The sequence below is a fragment of the Cryptococcus neoformans genome, chromosome 8, assembly GCF_000149245.1.
Source record: "Cryptococcus neoformans var. grubii H99 chromosome 8, complete sequence".
In the NCBI taxonomy this organism is placed as follows: domain Eukaryota; kingdom Fungi; phylum Basidiomycota; class Tremellomycetes; order Tremellales; family Cryptococcaceae; genus Cryptococcus; species Cryptococcus neoformans.
In genome coordinates this window covers 1,038,126-1,055,832 of record NC_026752.1, presented here as the reverse complement: position 1 = coordinate 1,055,832, position 17,707 = coordinate 1,038,126, and the positions used below count along the sequence as shown (strand labels likewise).

At 48.8% G+C, this 17,707-nt stretch overlaps 6 protein-coding genes and 2 non-coding genes; 5 read left to right on the top strand and 3 right to left on the bottom strand.

The window, feature by feature from the left end:
- Nucleotides 1–432: 432 nt before the first annotated feature.
- On the top strand, nucleotides 433–3,667 carry CNAG_03475 (hypothetical protein). XM_012195893.1 has 3 exons: nucleotides 433–1,176; nucleotides 1,315–1,404; nucleotides 1,456–3,667. Exons 1-3 carry the CDS (start codon nucleotides 661–663, stop codon nucleotides 3,445–3,447), a joined length of 2,598 nt encoding a protein of 865 aa, XP_012051283.1. The 5' UTR covers nucleotides 433–660; the 3' UTR covers nucleotides 3,448–3,667.
- A 641-nt stretch (nucleotides 3,668–4,308) lies between these two features.
- CNAG_03474 (efflux protein EncT) lies at nucleotides 4,309–6,682 on the top strand. Its single transcript, XM_012195892.1, has 5 exons — nucleotides 4,309–4,805; nucleotides 4,865–5,441; nucleotides 5,501–6,037; nucleotides 6,109–6,444; nucleotides 6,497–6,682. The coding sequence occupies exons 1-4, from the start codon at nucleotides 4,661–4,663 to the stop codon at nucleotides 6,386–6,388; spliced, it is 1,539 nt and encodes a 512-aa protein (XP_012051282.1). The 5' UTR covers nucleotides 4,309–4,660; the 3' UTR covers nucleotides 6,389–6,444; nucleotides 6,497–6,682.
- On the bottom strand, nucleotides 4,843–7,657 carry CNAG_03473 (lipoyl(octanoyl) transferase). XM_012195891.1 has 5 exons: nucleotides 7,338–7,657; nucleotides 7,100–7,287; nucleotides 6,913–7,047; nucleotides 5,485–6,860; nucleotides 4,843–5,424 (listed from the first exon to the last, which is right to left on the bottom strand). Exons 1-4 carry the CDS (start codon nucleotides 7,591–7,593, stop codon nucleotides 6,468–6,470), a joined length of 972 nt encoding a protein of 323 aa, XP_012051281.1. The 5' UTR covers nucleotides 7,594–7,657; the 3' UTR covers nucleotides 4,843–5,424; nucleotides 5,485–6,467.
- Nucleotides 7,658–7,816: 159 nt separating this feature from the next.
- On the top strand, nucleotides 7,817–9,240 carry CNAG_12780. XR_001046079.1 has 1 exon: nucleotides 7,817–9,240. It is a non-coding gene; the product is annotated as a hypothetical RNA (non-coding RNA).
- CNAG_07738 (hypothetical protein) lies at nucleotides 8,170–8,597 on the bottom strand (the record flags this gene model as incomplete). Its single annotated transcript, XM_012195999.1, has 2 exons — nucleotides 8,170–8,313; nucleotides 8,385–8,597. The coding sequence occupies 2 exons, from the start codon at nucleotides 8,595–8,597 to the stop codon at nucleotides 8,170–8,172; spliced, it is 357 nt and encodes a 118-aa protein (XP_012051389.1).
- Nucleotides 9,241–13,146: 3,906 nt separating the features above from the next.
- CNAG_07737 (hypothetical protein) lies at nucleotides 13,147–14,492 on the top strand. XM_012195998.1 has 3 exons: nucleotides 13,147–13,439; nucleotides 13,792–14,194; nucleotides 14,254–14,492. Exons 1-2 carry the CDS (start codon nucleotides 13,214–13,216, stop codon nucleotides 13,923–13,925), a joined length of 360 nt encoding a protein of 119 aa, XP_012051388.1. The 5' UTR covers nucleotides 13,147–13,213; the 3' UTR covers nucleotides 13,926–14,194; nucleotides 14,254–14,492.
- Nucleotides 14,493–14,516: 24 nt separating this feature from the next.
- On the top strand, nucleotides 14,517–17,683 carry CNAG_07736 (glucan endo-1,3-alpha-glucosidase agn1). XM_012195576.1 has 6 exons: nucleotides 14,517–15,030; nucleotides 15,090–15,383; nucleotides 15,431–15,772; nucleotides 15,820–16,807; nucleotides 16,862–17,306; nucleotides 17,358–17,683. The coding sequence occupies exons 1-6, from the start codon at nucleotides 14,743–14,745 to the stop codon at nucleotides 17,401–17,403; spliced, it is 2,403 nt and encodes an 800-aa protein (XP_012050966.1). The 5' UTR covers nucleotides 14,517–14,742; the 3' UTR covers nucleotides 17,404–17,683.
- Nucleotides 14,716–17,645, bottom strand: CNAG_12779. XR_001046078.1 has 6 exons: nucleotides 17,346–17,645; nucleotides 17,189–17,281; nucleotides 16,976–17,140; nucleotides 16,845–16,888; nucleotides 16,681–16,798; nucleotides 14,716–16,612 (listed from the first exon to the last, which is right to left on the bottom strand). It is a non-coding gene; the product is annotated as a hypothetical RNA (non-coding RNA).
- Nucleotides 17,684–17,707: the final 24 nt, after the last annotated feature.

Genomic DNA, 17,707 nt, shown 5'->3' with positions numbered 1-17,707 from the left:
CATTGATTTGTTACCGATGCGTTGACACTGAGTGTTAGAGGTACACGCGCAGTTCCAGATTCTTAAAAGCAGACGGATCGTCCATCCTTTTCCTCTTCTCGTTTCAAGGTTTGATCATATAATATAGGTCATCAACTTCTTCAACATCTCATCCATATTGCTCTTCATCCCGCGCACGCTTCATTCATTATCAATCTCTTTCACAACCCAGTCAATGTTCACTTAAATTTGATTACTACGCCAATCCTCAATCACGCTCTGAATAAAGCCAGCATTTCTGGCCACTATTCCATTGCGCGACTCGAAAATATAAATACTTACAGTACTTCTTCCATTCACTGTTGGCGTTTTTAGTTGTTTGCTGTTGGTGTTTACATGGTAATGACGTTGCCGGCTAGCGGAATTCTTCAGTTACGGCGTGTGCCTGAAGGCGCTATCTTTTGAAACCCTGTCTCCTGTTATATGTTTGACTGCCACTTTCCAATTCCCGCCGTCCAGTCACCCAGTCTTAAGTCCAGTTACTTTCCTACTTCCCAACCGACACAGCAATTCCCATTCCTATCTTCCTTCCTTCTTTCTTCCTTCCCCATCCATCGACTTAGTACCCCGTAACAGTAGACAACAGACTGGGCGCCCAACGCCAGTCCAGTCCCTATCGTCATGCCTCTGTACGACCCCACCACCCCTCCAACACCTAGTCCTGCTCCCAGGCGGTTCGTTTCTCTTCCTCATCGTGCTGTCACTCGAGGATACCCATTCTCTCGCCGGATGCCCTCTACACGACCATCTTCCGCCTCATACTCACAATATCGCGATCCAGATACCGACGCGTCCCTGTCATTCGATACTGATGTTGCTATCGAGACTCGGAGCTGCATGAGTGAAGACGACTTGGATTCTCGCAGTGACATTGAAAGCGCTGTCGACGCCGGTTCTGACGACCAATTGGCGGACGATGAAGACGACGAAGTGGACCTTGATACTGCTTTACAAGAAAGCGCGTCGTTACCTCGAACGCCGATTGTATTTGCTGGGAAGAAACGAGCCAGGGGCTGGGAGCAAACCCTAGAGAGTGACGGGGATGATGAAGCAGAGGCAGAGGTGGTCTTAGGATGGCCTGTTAGGAAGGGAAAAAGTAAGGCTGTGGACAGGAAACCTAACAAGTTTGCCAAAAGGGTGAGTTTATTTCATGTTCTTGCACAGCGCCGCCTAATGGCTTGATCATCTATGCGCTGTGCCTCTGTAATCGAATATATATTCTCGAGAACGTGTTGATAGGAACTTTGAGCATCGATTGACCATTTGAAATTATAGCTTTCAACGTCCAGCAACGAGAGAACGGCACCTGCACAAATGGGACGTGTCGTTTCCATGGGTGGCATTACCAAAGGCATCAGCGATTTGGCAAGTGCATAATAACTTTATTCAACACACCTAATTAATCTGTATCTATAGCGTGCCTCTAGTACAATCATTTCTATGAACGTTAACGTCACACATGCGAATCCTACGGAAGGCTCGGCGCATACATTTGAGGCCCTCTCCCGCGCTGCCGGCTGTAGAATCACTTCTAGGCGTCTCAAAAACCGCCATAACTGTTCTAGCAAGCGACAGAAGCGTAAACGAGGCACTCGGCATTTTCAACAGCTCACTGCGAGTGATGATCCCTTTGTCACTCTTCCTGTTTTGCAGAACTGGAAAGGTTTACAGCGATTCAACACTGAGGTGTCTGAGATGGATGTTAGCGAGGCTGAGGTGGATGGTCGGTATGACAGCGATGCTACGATGCAGTCTGCCTCGGATATTGAAAGGTCCACCATTGATGCCATTGTTCCTCGCGCTGTCGTCAAGCCAGATGTTCGTGTTCGATACGAGCCAGAGCAGCCTCTCAGCAACAAGCAGCTCGCATCCCTCGATCGTGAGCTCATCAAATCTAGTCGAGGTATCCAGCGCCTTCCTAGTCACCGTAATTTCCCCGTCCGTGCTGCTGGTCAGCAGGGCACCTCCCAGCTTCGTCGTGCATCTCCCACCTCCCTTCTTCCCGCCAGACATGTCATAACTGGCCGTGGCTCCCTTCGCGTACCTCTTCGAAACTCTTTCAGAGACTACCTTGACAATATTCGGCCTGGTGCCGATCGACGCATTCCTGGAAGGTGCGAGTTCACCCCAGTCATGTCAGGGGAACTTTTCATCGCTCTTCTTCGTGCTAACGCAGCTGCGCGCAAAGCTCGCCGTGACGCAATTAAAGCTTTCAATGAGAGGACGAAAGATGGCGCATGGCGCGCCTGGGTCGGCAATTATGCTCTGAGAGAGTTTATTCCTCCCGTAAGACAGTGGTGGCTTGAAGACTCGGTTCCTCAAGATGAAGAGGCTGCGGTCGAAAACCTTCTTCCCACTGAAGAAATTACTGAGCTCTCTTCGTCTTCTTTGGGTGACTATACATACGAATCGCAGCCTCCTATTCGCAAGCGCACACATAGCGAGACATCGACGTCTGATTCTATGCCTACGGAAGTGCCTGCTCCAGACCGTCAAGTTCGTCAACGCGTTGTGGTCAAGCCATACAACGCATCTAGCCTCCGTCGTCAACGTGCACTTGAGACAGCTCGTCGAGTTCGCGAAGCGGCTCAGCAAAGTCTCCTGGAGATGCTTCGTCTTGAAGCTGAGAGGATTGCTCATGAAAGAGAGGAAGAAGAGAGATTGCGAGAAGAGGCAAGATCGACGGAGTTCAGAGCGGCTCAGGAGGAGGCGGATGCAAGAATTGCCAGAGAGTTAGAGTTAGAGGAAGCCGCCATCAATAGCGGCCCTGAAGTTGAGAGCGAGGACGATGAACTCGACGAGCCTTGTCGAGCGCCAAGTCCTGCCATCACCGAAGCTTCTATCCGTTCGGATCCTCCACCGTACGAGCCTTCTTCTCAACCCGGGAACGAACCTTCTGCGGCGATCGGGCCTTCAACCCGATACATTCCCCATCGTCCTCGACCTCGTACACCCCCTCGCGAACCCGAGTCGCTTCCAACATACACCCTCGACCGCTGGTCGGCGAGATCTCCTCCTCCCCCGCCTCCGTACAATGCGCAGACCGATAGGCAAACCATCATTGCACCAAGGATTGTCTCCGAAGAGGAAGCACCTCGAGAACAGGAAGTCTACCATTTTGGTGGTATCGTTCGAAGTTGTTCTTCTGCTGGACGAGATACAAGTCCGGGACCTGCTCACCGAATTGCTGGTGCGTATCCCAGTCCCGCGCAGCAGGTCAGTATCATTGCTCCTGTTCCCGAGAGACCTCTTGTCGATGCTGCGCGAGCATTTGAGGTTGCAGTTGATTTGGAAGAAGGAGAGGATGTCGAGCAAGAAATTTGGGAGGAGGAAAGGGAAGAGGATGAGCCACAGCTCGTCGGAGCTTTGCAGAGAGTTTTGAGGTTTGTTTGGGGTCGAAGGCAGTAAATATGTATGGTACGCTCAGGCCGGTCCTTAGAGCTGAAGCTTTCCTTGGTTCTATCTTTTCAACGTCGAATGCACGCAATCTTATAACGACAGGCAACAACAAATGTCAACTTTTATTCGACCAACCTCAAAGTCTCACATCAACAGTTGCGTGGGTATCATCACATAATACCCATACGGCCTTGCATGAATTTTGGTTGCATATCCCTTTTGAGATTCTCGTAACAATTACAGCCCATAGAATGGTTAAAACTTCCGTTGTTTACCGTTTGGAAACTAACAACATTCTGCGAGCTCAGATAATAATCGTGGCTGCGCCAGGTCGTGGCGTGATCATTTGTACTGTACCCAGTACATCTGTAAATACCTGACTACGTGCCCACCGTTCGTTATTAGTTGTTGCTTCACCCTCCAATGATTACGTATACTGCACCCTTCAGCCATGATCAGCAATAGTTTCGGCAACGCTGATGGGTAAGTCGAACTCCGGATTCGATTTTCTTCCTTGGCCCCGGTAGGATTACGCGTTGAATCCCTCCTTGTAAAATAACCGACGTTTCTCAGCACTCTCGGCCAGACTGGAACTTTTCAGGAACAAGAACCCTCTCTGTTCACTACCTCCACCTCCTCCACCTTTCACTTTGCCTCCACTTTGGAAGACCTCCACCTTCTTGTGAAACAGCGATTCCCGACACGTATACGTAAGTAACCACATGTGGCGCTTCTTGTGCAGGAAAGGAGATGGAGGTGGAGGTGGAGGTGGAGGTGGAGGCGGGGGCTGCCCAATTTTTTTCGAATTTTGTATGATTGAAGATGAACATGATGAGAAGAGATAATGATATAGCAAACTAGCCACCATGGATTGCATATAAAGTAGCGGTCGGGGTGTCAAGAGGGGAGTCTTCCCTTTGACCAACTACTATTTTCTCCTAGTGAGGCGTATTTCGTTGGTGGCAGAGACCCGCAACGACCAATATGTCGAAAGACGCTCAGACCGCCCTTTTCTTCTCAGTAAACCGGTCGTCCAACCAACCACAGCACGGAGACTCCCAAGCATATTATCAACCGTCAACTACCTCTACTTTACTTCCAGGCGTTGAGGCAAAGACCTTGTCCACTTCGAAGACGCCTTCTTTTAAAGGTCGATAATTTTTTAAACGACGCCAAAATTGAGGGATATGGGGAAGACACTGACGGAGAAAATGACTCATTCATGACAAGAGGACAAGGTCAGGTCGGAGTTACAGATGAGAAAGAAGATCAAATACCATCTCATCATGGTGGATTAGAAATTAGAGTCTCTCAAAGGAAGAAATGGGGTCTTTTAGCTCTTTTCAGCCTGTCTCTTGTCATCGATCGTGAGTCAAATCACAGAGACTATTCCCGGCAGCTCTCCAACTGATGGCTTCCATTGTAGAATGGTGTCTGGCTGCTTTCTATATCCTCACTTCCCCTATCATCGACTCTATGCAAGTTCCGTTCCCCCAGCAATCATGGGTCATCACCTCCTACACAGTCACCTTCGCCGCTACCCTCCTCTTCTGGGGCCGAGTCTCCGACCTCTATTCTGCTGCACCTGTCTTCTCTTACGGTATTGTCACTCTTGGGGTATTGAATTTGATCATCTCCTTCCTACCAGAGAGATATTCTTTCTTCATTCTTCGGGCACCGTCTGGCATAGCGGGTAGTTCTTCTGTGCCTTCTGCTTATAGGCTTATCGTCACCGTATTTGAGCCCCATGAGCTGAACAAAGCTTTTACTATCTACGGCATGAGCGGCGCTCTTGCAAATTCTACAGGAAATATTATTGCTGGGACTATTATGTTGATCCCTTCTGGCGGACAAGATGAAGCATGGAGGTGGTTCTTTAGGATCCTGTCGGTCATTTTATTGCCTGTGGGGGTGTGGTCAGTATTTTGGATTCCAAGAAGCGAGGGTGAGAATGCCGATGCAAGCGATAAACTGGCAAGGATGGATCTTCCAGGATGTTTCATGTGAGTCAATGTTCGACGAACAATTTGCTGAATGAAAACTTACGGTAAGATATGTCCAGGATGTTAGTCGCCATCGTTCTCCTGATCCTCGCTTTAACTCTCGGCGCCTCAAATGGCTGGTCGACGCCCGGTTTCATCACCCCTCTCATCATCTCCGCCATTCTTTTCCCAGGTTTCTTCATCTGGGAATCAAGAATCAAGCCCAGCCATGCACTTCTTCCACCTTCAATATGGCGATATCATAATTTTACCCTTTGGATCGTCTTTGCTCTCCTTGGCTATACCTGGTGGTCGGTTAATTTTTTCGCGTTTATTGAGTATTGGATGGATTATATGGGTGAAAAAGCGATCATCGTTTCGTTGCGGGTCTTGACGGAAGGTATACCTCCAATGGTGGTCGCCATCATCCTTACTAAATGGGGGCGATTGATGGAATGGCCTAGGATCTCGATCACATGTGGCGCTCTGCTGGGTATAGCGGCCTATATCATGTTCATATTTTCCGGCACGCATACTGGGAGGGATTACTGGCGCTACGTATTTCCAGCCATGCTTTTTGGGACAATGGGGATGCACATTGTCTTTACAGCTACAAGGTGAGTTTTCTCCCAAAGATCTCGACCCTTCGTAAAGTGATTGTACAAGAACTGATCCAATCCAAACCAAGCGTTGGTGCGATGTGCGCTGTCCCTGCAAACATTGGAGGCGTAGCGGGCGCTACTTTACAAGTGGCGTATCAAGTAGGAGCTGCTGTATCCTTTGCGGTGCAAGCTGGACTGTTTACCGTCAATGAAGGCGGGATATCCAATTTCGACAATCTCAGAGCTTCATTCTACTTTGAGTTGGGATTCGTTGCGTTGTGGTTGATTGGCTTCTTGGTGTTTTATAGACCATCCAAGAATACAGAGATGTCCGGGGACACAGAGAGAATCGTGGTTGGTCATTAAAGCAAGTTCTAATTATTGATACTTATTGGTATAAGCATATCCTGAAAGATGTAGTCGTAAGCATGTATAATTATACTGTCTAAGCTCTTTGGCTCAAATCAGGCTCAGAAGACCATCCTCCATGTTTGGCATTCTCCTTCCTAGCATCCTGCTCAGCCTTCTGAACAAGTCCCCAAACCTCCCCAGCCTCGCCAGAATCTCGGGCATCAAGCGCTTTGATTTCCCTCCCAAATATTTCCCCAAACCTAGGCATGATAGACTTGGCCACGTCCTGCACACTCGGCAACCTTGACGGTATTATCCCATCCCGCATTGCACCTCGAGTAATCAGGTTGTGTAATGACACCGCGCGAACGTCTGCGAGGCCACAAGCCATGACGAGGTCGAACCAGGCAATAGGTTCGGGTGTAACGTTCATGGCGAAACCGTGGGAAGTTATGCGATGGCGAAGATGGATACCTATGGAGGCAACCTGAAAAACAAGATTAGCCAGCATGCATGCTATCGGGTGTTAATTAAATTACCTTTTCGGTGGGAGAAGAGAAGACTCCAACATGTCCGTCGGGGTGAGGTGCGAGGACGTTGTCAAGAGCCGAGGTATCTCGGATATAATTACCAAGCATAGCTTGCAAAAACTCGACATAACATCGGGTAGGAGTCTGTAATTGTTCGTTAACAGGAGATCGCTTATCATCATCAGGCTGCACTCACTTCCATGACATTCAAATCCAGTATAGGGTACCCAACTAGTTGCCCAGGGCCGTGGTAGGTCACTTGTCCCCCTCTTTTTGTAATGAAAAAGCTAGCTCCAACATTTTGAACCTTTTTTTCTTCCGGATGAAGTTCATTGGGATTAGGTGTGTTGTCTCGTCTGCCAGTAGTGTATGTTGGCGTATGTTCTACGACACTTTCATCAGCTTACATTTTCCTGGCAAAACTTTGAATGTACCTAAGAGAAGGACAACGTCGCCAAGACCCTTACTGCCTATAGGATCCTTGCTCTTTGCCATCAGCCTTCGATCGATTATGTCATTTTGCAATTTCAGCCCGACCGGATACGGCAGAGGTTCCTTGAAGACATGATATCGCAAAGGTGGAAGAGATGAAGAAGCTGAAACTGATGACGACGCCGTTGAGCATGAAACTGGTCCCAGAGACAAATTTCTGACTCCATTGGGGAAGAGGCGGGCGAGTGACCGAGACATTCTAAGGTAAGATGATATTTCCTTACTGAGCGACAAATCAACGCAGAGGAATTGGGCGGAAGTCCTACGCGGATCAGACGGGATGTTGTGGTCAAAGTGGAGGGAGATGTTCCGACGGACAATTTTGTGTTACGTAACTATTAGAAAACTGAGGGCCAGTGCCCGAGAAGTATCGATTCAGAGCGAACGGAACGAACAACGAACAAACCGTTTAAGACCCTACGTATTCCCCACCAACACGCGTTACTCCTTCCAAGGTTCTGCATCCAGCTGAACTCACGGCACCTGCAGAGGAGTTTGAGCTCTGAAGACTTGGAGGACCTATGGGCTAAGCTCGACACTATCTTGTGGGAGGAAGTAATAAGAATGCGGATGCGTCAGAGAGAGGACTCGGTGGGAAGAAGAGGTTCTGGCGAGGCTGCTCTCAAAATTGCCGGCCAGAATGGGCGGGCTAGGTTTGCTTTCCTTCAAATACATCGCTCCTCTTGCTTACTGATCGGCTTGCGAGTCTTTTGATCTCCTCCTGAGCAATCTCGGCCTAATCCCGACTGCAGAAGAGCCCTCCCCTGCTATCACTCAACGCACTGTTGCGCCGAGCTCTGGGATACCCAACGTGAAACAATGCCCCAAAATCTCAACGACATTCAACGCAAGAGACTGACCGAGAATTCCTCCAAGCTCGGCCGCAGCTGTCTGTCCACTATCCCCTTCAACCAACCACTACGACTTTCCAATACCGACGTGGCTTCAGCCCTCCATGATCGCAGTCTGGCCGGATCCTCCATCCCCACTTGTAGCTTCTGCGGGCTATCGCTTCGTTTGGGCATGACGATCCATGCTGCTCTCGCAACCCATGGACTCAACGACGCCATGACGCCATCAACCGAACCATACATCAACATCTCAACCAGGTTAAGGGCGCTGTTGTCGAAATTGAGCCGAAGCGACGGAGTGGGAAGAGGAGGATACGTTAGACCTTGGCTCTCTTGGGTGTTGACTGACATATCATCAATCAACATTCACCCCATCTATGACCATCTGTGAAACCATGCTCGACATTAGATCGAGATAAAATGCTGTCACTGTTGTGACGGCGAGCCATTGCATGGAATGCCTCTCCAAGCCATTCGGCAGCGCATCATATTTCGCAGCACGCCGCTCTTCCTGTATGAGTTGAGAATTGTTGGCAAAGGATGCAGTTAGTCCTTGTAATGTGGTGTTGATGTTATATGTGGCCTTAAACAAGGCAGTGAAGTTGGTAGAGAGATAATCGGAAAGTTCAGAGATAAGTTGCCTTGCATCCTCGCTCATGCTTGCTTACGCGCTTTGCGCTTCTGCAAGCACCTTCGCTTCAAAGGCAAGGAAAGCGGGGGTGTATATAGCAGAACGGAAGAAGAAGACGTGAGGCGGAGAAGACGGGATAATTGGGCCGATAAAGATTAGCCGAGGAGACGAGAATGAAGAGAGGAAGAGAGGAGGGGAAAAGAAACCGGATCAGAAGATACCCTCGGGAGATCAGAGTCGGAGAGAGAAAGAGGAAAAGTGATGCTCAAGGAGGATAAAGATTGGGCAGCTGTACATTTAGGAAAAGATATATAAAGAGCTCTTCGTGTAGACGAAATGAAAGACAATCTTAATATCCTTCACACTTCTCTGACTATCTTTCCAAGAAGATCACACTCGAAACCACTACAAACTTCGCTAGCTTCCGAACCTCTAAGTTCCCCGACTGGACTAAACCATGGTTAAACAAACGTAGTTGCATCAAGTGTTTTCTGGCCTCTCCGAGGACAGTGATATCGCTACAATGAGGGAATTTACTGAGATACACCGTCTCCATACTTGGTGCACCATCTCCCTTGCCTCATGATGTCTTCTTCCGGCGCGCCGCCATATTCGGCAAGCTGGGCTCCCCATTTGCGGGACGTGTGAGTAGACGCCCTGCAATGGATGCTGCAGCTTCGAAGAGCTTTGCGCACACTCTTGTTCAGAGCGTCATATTTCAGACGCGTAATCGTGTCGGACTGGCGAGACACAAAAAGTGGGATGTGATACCAGTCCTGGCGATTTTTCAAAGAGGGAAAGGACACATCTGAGTTAGTAAATGTCTCTTCGCTGAAATGGAAGCTGAGTAGACCAAATCAGATCATTTGATCAGCAATTTCATAGGACGGCAGAAATAGAACCGCTCACCTTGCGAACAGATACGAAATAAGGAAAGAGACGGGGCACCGGGTCACATCCTTGTTCCTTAACAGAGTTGAGTACTGGATCTGACCATCATGTCGTCTTTCCCTCTCTTATGGCGAAAACGACACCACGACAAGGGTGGGTCCCTTATTCTCGAAGGGTCTGAGGGACATGGACGATAGGGTAATCCTTAGCTGATCATCCGCACGTAAAAGTCCATGGATTCCGACGGCTTGCGCAGCGAGATCGCGCAGACCTTCGCCACTATCCCGGTGCAGGTAGTGGAGAAACAACTTTTTCATGTTCTCGATCGTCGCTATCCCATCGTAGAACAGGTCTGGAGGGCGGGTTCAGCTTATATTCTTATTACATGGGAAGGCAGGATAGAGCTCACCGTCATCTTTATCATCACAACGAAGGATATTCAGCTTGTTGCGTACACGACGTAGAGCGTTGAGAATAGAGTGGTTGCTTTCGCGTGCGGGGAGGAAAAGGCGTTCATTCCCGCTTGTCATTGGGTCCCCCAAAGGTCGACGAGAGCAGCCAAATCGAGCCTGACAGACGCAAGGGATTGTTTGCACTGCAGTAGATGCTCAAAGCTCGCTTCTGTAGCCTCGTTACCAGCCGCCATGTTCTGAGGCTGAGACAACTCACCTGCACCATGATATCCAAGACTCTCGCGCAATTCCTTTAAATCCGGCAAGTCAGTGACACGATCCAGAAGCATCTGATGCTCATCCTGAACGGTGTCTGGGTCCGCAGGCTGGATCAATACTGTCAAGCATTGAATCATCGAATTCCTCGTCTCCCTCGTTTCCCTCAACAAACGGCGCAGTTTGACCCTGCCCCTGACCCGGCATAGCTTGTGGCACTTGCCTACTTGGGCTTCTCTCACACGAACGTACGCCTGCTTCTTACCTGCGAAGTGTATCAACGTATGCTCTACAAAGCCTGTGGCGAAATCATTTACCTGTGATGGTCAGGAGAAAGTTTAAGTACCCAATTGTACAGGTACGAAGCTGCGTTTGCCGGTGTCATAGTGTCTCTTCAAGTTGAAGAGCAACACTTCAGCCAACAGCTAGTACACATACATCTTTGGGAGACGGCGGCTCACTTTGTTAGAAAATTCATGGGGGTACAGTACGCCATACCATTGCTTAATTGTTTTTGGTTGGATACTGTCGTGCTGTTTTCAGTGTTAAATTGCTTTTGCGGAGAGCAGCAATATTTCATCGTGTGAGCCGTGCGAGGCCCGAGACAGTGTTGGCAGGTTGGAATGAGTCAAGCCGCTTTGTGCGTCTGGTAGCTGGCATTGTGCAAGATGGTGGCAGTCGGAAAAAGTTGAACGGTAGATATGAGCAATGTTGTTCTAGTATTGTGAGAAAGTATCATGGATGATGTTACTGTAATGACATTTGATGCGTGGGCTGACGCGGAGACTAATGAGGTGGTATTTCCATTACGAAAGATACTAATAACCGGGACTGCAGGTTGAGCAAAGGTCCGGTACTCGTACTCACGTGATTCTCGGACACACGGCAATCTCGGACATATCACACTACAGTATATCATCATGTATTTACATCTATATCTCCACAATGGCCGATTCTATGGCCCTAGCACTTGAGTACAAGATAAACAATCCCCGTGAAAGCTATCAGAAAGTCGCGGTTTTATACGAGGTCTCAAAGTCATCCCTTTACGACCGTCACACAGGCGTACACTCATCCCATACGATCTCGGCGCCTCGGCACCTCTCTATCGTACAAGAAGGGGAATTGGTCAAAAAGATCAACAGATATGCTGAGCGAAGCACCCTCTTGATGCCGAGACATGCCGTCGAATTTGCAAAAGCTGTCTATGGTGGAGAAATGGGCGTCAAATCGGGCTCGCAGTTCATCCAGCGACCCTGCAATACCATACATTCACGTTTTTTCTCGTACAAAGAGCTCGGACGACTACAATCAGGCATTCCAGAGATACGCAGAGCTTTTTGCTACCTTGTGCATGACTTTCAGTGTTTCTCGAGACTAATTAAATGCTTTTTGTAGATTAAAAATGTGTACGATACTGGTCTGTAGGCCCCCCACCTTATCTTCAGCATGGACAAAGCTGCTTTCGAGCTCTCAAGCTCTCGAAGAATGCGAGGAGTTGCGCCTCGTACCAATATAAGGAATGACCAAGCTGTACTATCGTCAAACGAGCACATCGCATCTGTGGCTTGCATCGGCATCGACTCTGGGCCAGTTCCTCACTCATCATCTGTCAAGGTGCACAACTGCAAGAAAGTTGGTTTACGGTGCCGGAGGAGGGCGACGGGGTCAATCAACACCGACCCAAGGCTGGATCAACAGCTATGTGATGCTGAAATGACTTGAAGACGCCTTCGATCCCTATACTCGCGATATTGCTAGTGGCGGTCGTGATCGACGTCTACTCATCCGTCACGGTACCGAATCGTATACCAAAGTTGATTTCCTTGAAACCTGTTGGGCTCGGAACGTTGTCGTGGCCCTTCTTCCTGCGAAGATGAGCGGTAGGTTCCAACCTCTTGACGTCGACTTCTTCAATGCCCTCAAGGCAGCGTACCATCGACAACTGGATGAATACCAGCTTGGTAACTCCCTTAGAGGGGTGGTCATGGGGATGTTTTGGGGCTGGCACCAGAGGGCGTGGCGGGAGACGGCGACCTCAAGTCAAATTCGAGGAGCTTGGAGGAAATCGGGCCTGTTTCCTCTTGATCCTGCCATCATGAAAGTTGAGGAGCAAGCGCCAGCCACTCCTTCCCCCCAAGCTGCCACTGAGGATCTCCTTACCAACACTCTCCGGCCAGCGCCGAAACGACTTGAGGATTTGAGGGACAAGTTCCCTCCCCTTCACTGACTATGATCTCAAGGTCCTTTCGCTTGGTGACAACGATGCAAGGAGTACGGCTGTCCCCCATCCACCAAACAGCAAGCTCGCAGATTTCTGTTTCGAGTGGTGCGTCGGCTGGCTCGACAAGGCCGGCAAGGCAGTAGAGAGGAGGACCCCCAGAGTAGCCGGTGGCGTTTTCAAGCCACTTATCTTATCGACAGGGGGCCTCACAAGCCATGGGACTGCTGACGAGCTGAAAGCGTGGTGAGAGGCGATGCCAGAGGCGGTGTTCGTTCGCTTACAAAGGGGGATTAGCATTGAGTTGGTGAAGGCAAGGGCGAGGACGTTGGTCCTTTAAAGAAGGTGCATTGAGGACGAGTTGAATGACGGCGAGAGGAGGAAGAAGAGAGAATAATTTTTAGATTTTTAATATTATTTTAATTCTTTCGTATCTTAGACCAACAAAATAAATCAAACACGAACTTGATGCATCCTCATCAACCCCTCGCAACCTCCTCATCCTTCGTGCGAATAATCACGCGGTCCGACAGGGGAAGTGGACCCGTTCGCAGCCATGCTTAAGCTTGAAAAGGCCAATGAGCAGCTGATGGCGAGGAACGCGCCTCTGGAGGATGAGTTGGCGAGAGTCAAGGCTGCCCAGACGCTTGACAACGCTACTCGGGGGAGTATGAAGAAGCAGAGGTACCCTGGGGGTCAACTCTTTGACCCATTATATCAGGAAGAGCATGTTGAGAAGCTTGCTGTAAGGAAAGCGGAGGAAGATGAGGCTAGGAGGAAACGTAGGCGTACTGCTCGGGTCAGACGCAATGAGACAGAGCCAAATGCCGCTCATGCATGCACACCGGATCCATCAGGCACCTCCTAGATTTATGTAGCTGTATATGTATTGGTTGTGATATAAAATACGATAATTCATGGTGAAGTACAGTAGAGTGATATGTCCGAGATTGCCGTATGTCCGAGAATCACGTGAGTACGAGTAATGACATTTGATGCGTGGGCTGATGCGGAGACTAATGAGGCGGTATTTCCATTACGAAAGATACTAACCGGGACAGGTTGAGCAAAGGTCCAGTAATCTGTAATTTACTAGAACTGATGTAACATGCTACGGGTGGTGCTAAATTCTAGTTTACTGGAACGCTTCCTTGGGACATTTGAAAAAAAAAAAAAAAACCGCGACCCCCCATTATGAGAACATCCTCGCGGCTCGCCTGGTCCCTGGCCCCTGGTTCCAGAGAACAGAAGACACGAAGGTGACATAATATCATATCAAGGGTCCAGGGTATAAAGTAGGAACAAGCACCGAACGCGTTCTTCGGCTGTCCGGGGTAGCGTGCTTTTTATCCGGCAATTAAGTAACAATTAATAGATAAAGCCAAAACCCTATTTTGCCAAAACCCCCCAAGAAGCCATGCTGGCCCTGAAATTGTTCTTGGTTGTTTACAGCCAAAACAACAACAATATGTTTGCGCGACGCGACGACCTATACTATATCCCTACTTTGGCACAATGAGATAGAGGATGGAAATCTGTGAGCATCTCTCTTGACAGGAGAATATTGGACGTTAAATCTGACGTTTCAATGTCTAGTGACTAAGAGCCCATATCGAGATAAGCCCAGTGTCCCAAAGCCACATGTAAAATCGATCATAACAATAAAGATTAAAAGTTGGGAAAAAAAAACAAACAAACAGAAGGAGAGAAAACGCTGAAGCACGGAAGGACAGATGGCTTCAGGGCATATTCACATTTCTGTTCCTGGAGGCTTCTGTTTTTCGGCTTCCTCAACGCTGAGGAGAGAGGAATGAACATTTGCCTTGTCAGTTGTTATGTTCGCTTTGTCAGTTGTTGTGTTCGCTTTGTACATTAAAACATCCTCCCGAACAAATCATAAAGCCCAAAGGTGTAAATATCCTTGTTAAGTTGGCTTTGACGTTTTGTCGGCACTTACTGTCACTCTTTTGCAAAACACCTCTATAATCGACAGGGCACGACAAGGCCCCGGTAATATTCACAACTTTAGACGCGACTGACATCACTCTGGACCTATCAAACCGGCGTGAAGAATCAACACACGCAATGTACAGTCAGCTCTTTGTCCTTGCTCTGGCGGCCATGGCTTCTGTCGAGGCCCATCCTAGCCTTGGCCGACAATCGAAGTATCATCACAGATCGCTCATCGAAAAACGCGCGACACCGGCGACGACCGTCTCTGGATGGTCTTACATCGGATGTTATAAAGATAATGGAAACGATCGGACGCTGAGCGCCAGCAAAAAAATCGCCTCGACGATGACCCCATCGGCGTGTGTTGCCTATTGTTCTGATCTCGGGTACTCCTACGCTGGCCTTGAGTATTACGATGAAGTGAGTAACCTCTCGATCGCGACTGTCAGTGAGGAACATGTCTAACGTGGTGTGCCTAGTGTTACTGCGGTAATAGCATTGACTCGACAAAGCTCGATGTCGACACCAGATGTCAATTCGCTTGCAAGGGTGATAGCTCCCAGGCTTGCGGTGGTGACACCAGACTTGGCGTCTATTATAAGGGTGGCTCGACGTCGACTTCAGCTACCTACGTTGGCTGCTACAAGGATAACGGCGACAACCGTACGTTGAACGGCAACAAGAAGATTAGTAGCTCTATGACACCTTCTGTCTGCAATAGTTATTGCTCGGGTCTTGGCTATACTTATGCTGGAACTGAATACTATGATGAGGTGAGCATTGACATTAATTTCCGATTGATTACTTATCTTCTTCGTAGTGCTACTGTGGTAACATCCTGGACTCTTCAAAGGTCGCCGATAATAGTCAATGTCAATTCGCTTGCAAGGGTGACAGCTCTCAGAAATGCGGTGGTGACACCAGGCTCGGTGTGTATTCTCTCGGCGGCTCAACAACCACGACCTCCTCGACCACCTCAACTTCTGCTGCCGCTGCCAGCACTTCTGTTTCTGTTACCTACGTTGGATGCTACAAGGATAACGGCGACAACCGTACGTTGAACGGCAGCAAGAAGATTAGTAGCTCTATGACACCTTCTGTCTGCAATAGTTATTGCTCGGGTCTTGGCTATACTTATGCTGGAACTGAATACTATGATGAGGTGAGCATTGACATTAATTTCCGATTGATTACTTATCTTCTTCGTAGTGCTACTGTGGTAACATCCTGGACTCTTCAAAGGTCGCCGATAATAGTCAATGTCAATTCGCTTGCAAGGGTGACAGCTCTCAGAAATGCGGTGGTGACACTAGGCTCGGTGTGTATTCTCTCGGCGGCTCAACAACCATGACATCCACAACTTCATCCACTACTGCTGCCAGCACCAGCGTAACCGTTTCTGCTAACGCTGCGGTCACCAGCACTGTCGGTGTGGCAGCGGTCCCGAAGGCTTCAAGCACTAAGGCCCTCTACGCCCACCATATGGTCGGCAACACCTATTCTTACAAACAATCCACTTGGGCCGACGACATCTCTCTTGCCTCTGCTGCTGGTATCGACGGTTTTGCCCTTAACTACGGTATTGATACATGGCAGCCTGCCCGTATTGCCGATGCTTACGCTGCTGCCAAGGCACAAGGGTCTTTCAAGCTTTTCTTGTCGCTCGATGTCTCTTCTTTGAGTTGTTCTACAGCGTCTGACGCAGCCACTCACGTAGCCAGCATCGCGACCTACTCCACCCACTCTGCTCAAGTCACATATAACGGTAAAGTTCTCGTCTCGACATTCTCCGGTGAATCCTGTACTTTCGGCCAAGGGTCTGTCTCGGCTGGGTGGACATACTTCCGCTCCCTTTTAACGGCCAAAGGTATTTCGATCTATTTCCTCCCTTCTATTTTCTCCGATATCTCAACGTTCTCCAGCAACTCCTGGATGGACGGCGAATTCAACTGGAATGGTGGCTGGCCTACAGGCAGCACTGCGCTTAGCACCTCTTCTGACACTTCATATATGTCAGCGCTGGGCAGCAAGGGTTACATGGCCCCTGTGGCCCCGTGCTTCTTCACTTACTATTCCCCTTCAACTTACAATAAGGACTGGATTTACAGGTCAGACGACTGGCTCTTGGCAAGGAGGATGGAGCAGATCATCTCTATGAGGAATTCCTTTGACATGGCGGAGATCATCTCTTGGAACGGTGAGTATAAGCAAATCCCCCTATGAGCATAACATACTGATGGAATTTGATCAGATTATGGAGAGAGTCATTACATTGGTCCTATCCGAGCAGATCAGCCCAACTCTCAGGGATGGACCAACGGCATGCCCCACACCGCATGGCTCAGCCTCATTGCTTATTACGCACCCGCTTTCAAGACCGGTTCTTACCCCTCTGCCAGTGACCAAATGATCTTCTGGACTCGCCCTCACCCAAAGGCCGCAAATCCCACGGCTCCAACCTGCGCTCGCCCTTCCTATTGGAACAACACCGACGATATTCTCTACGTCTGGGTTGCCCTCAAGGCGGCCGCTACGGTAACCATTACCAGCGGTAGCAACACTGGTTCCTGGTACTTACCAGCAGGTGTCAGTAAAATTGGTATTGCAAGCGCTGCTGGTAGCATTACCGGCAAAATTGTGAGAAGCGGCACGACGGTGAAGAATTATGACTCTAGTGGATCCTTCAGCTATACTCTGTGAGTCCATGATTAAAAATACTGGGGATGATCGCTCACTCTCCAATACAGTAATCCCACTGACTATAATTACAACTATTTCGTCGCCGCTGTCTGAAAACCTTTTTTTATCTTTTACTATCTTTCTTTTTATCCCACTCTTTATCCCACTTCATGATATTTTGATCGCAGAAGTATATATATATGCCCATCTACTGCTGTGAGGTTAACAATTTCAATACCCTCATGTTAGCTTCCAATATACCCGTGTGTTATACCATCAAACAACATAGAATTTCGGTTTTAGTTCCTGTTTTTGTTTTGGTCATACCCTTTTATGTCTTCTTATGCTGTATCAGCTAGTAATGAGAATGAATCAGGACACTTAATGAGCCCTCACGACGATTTTGGAATTGCAGTGT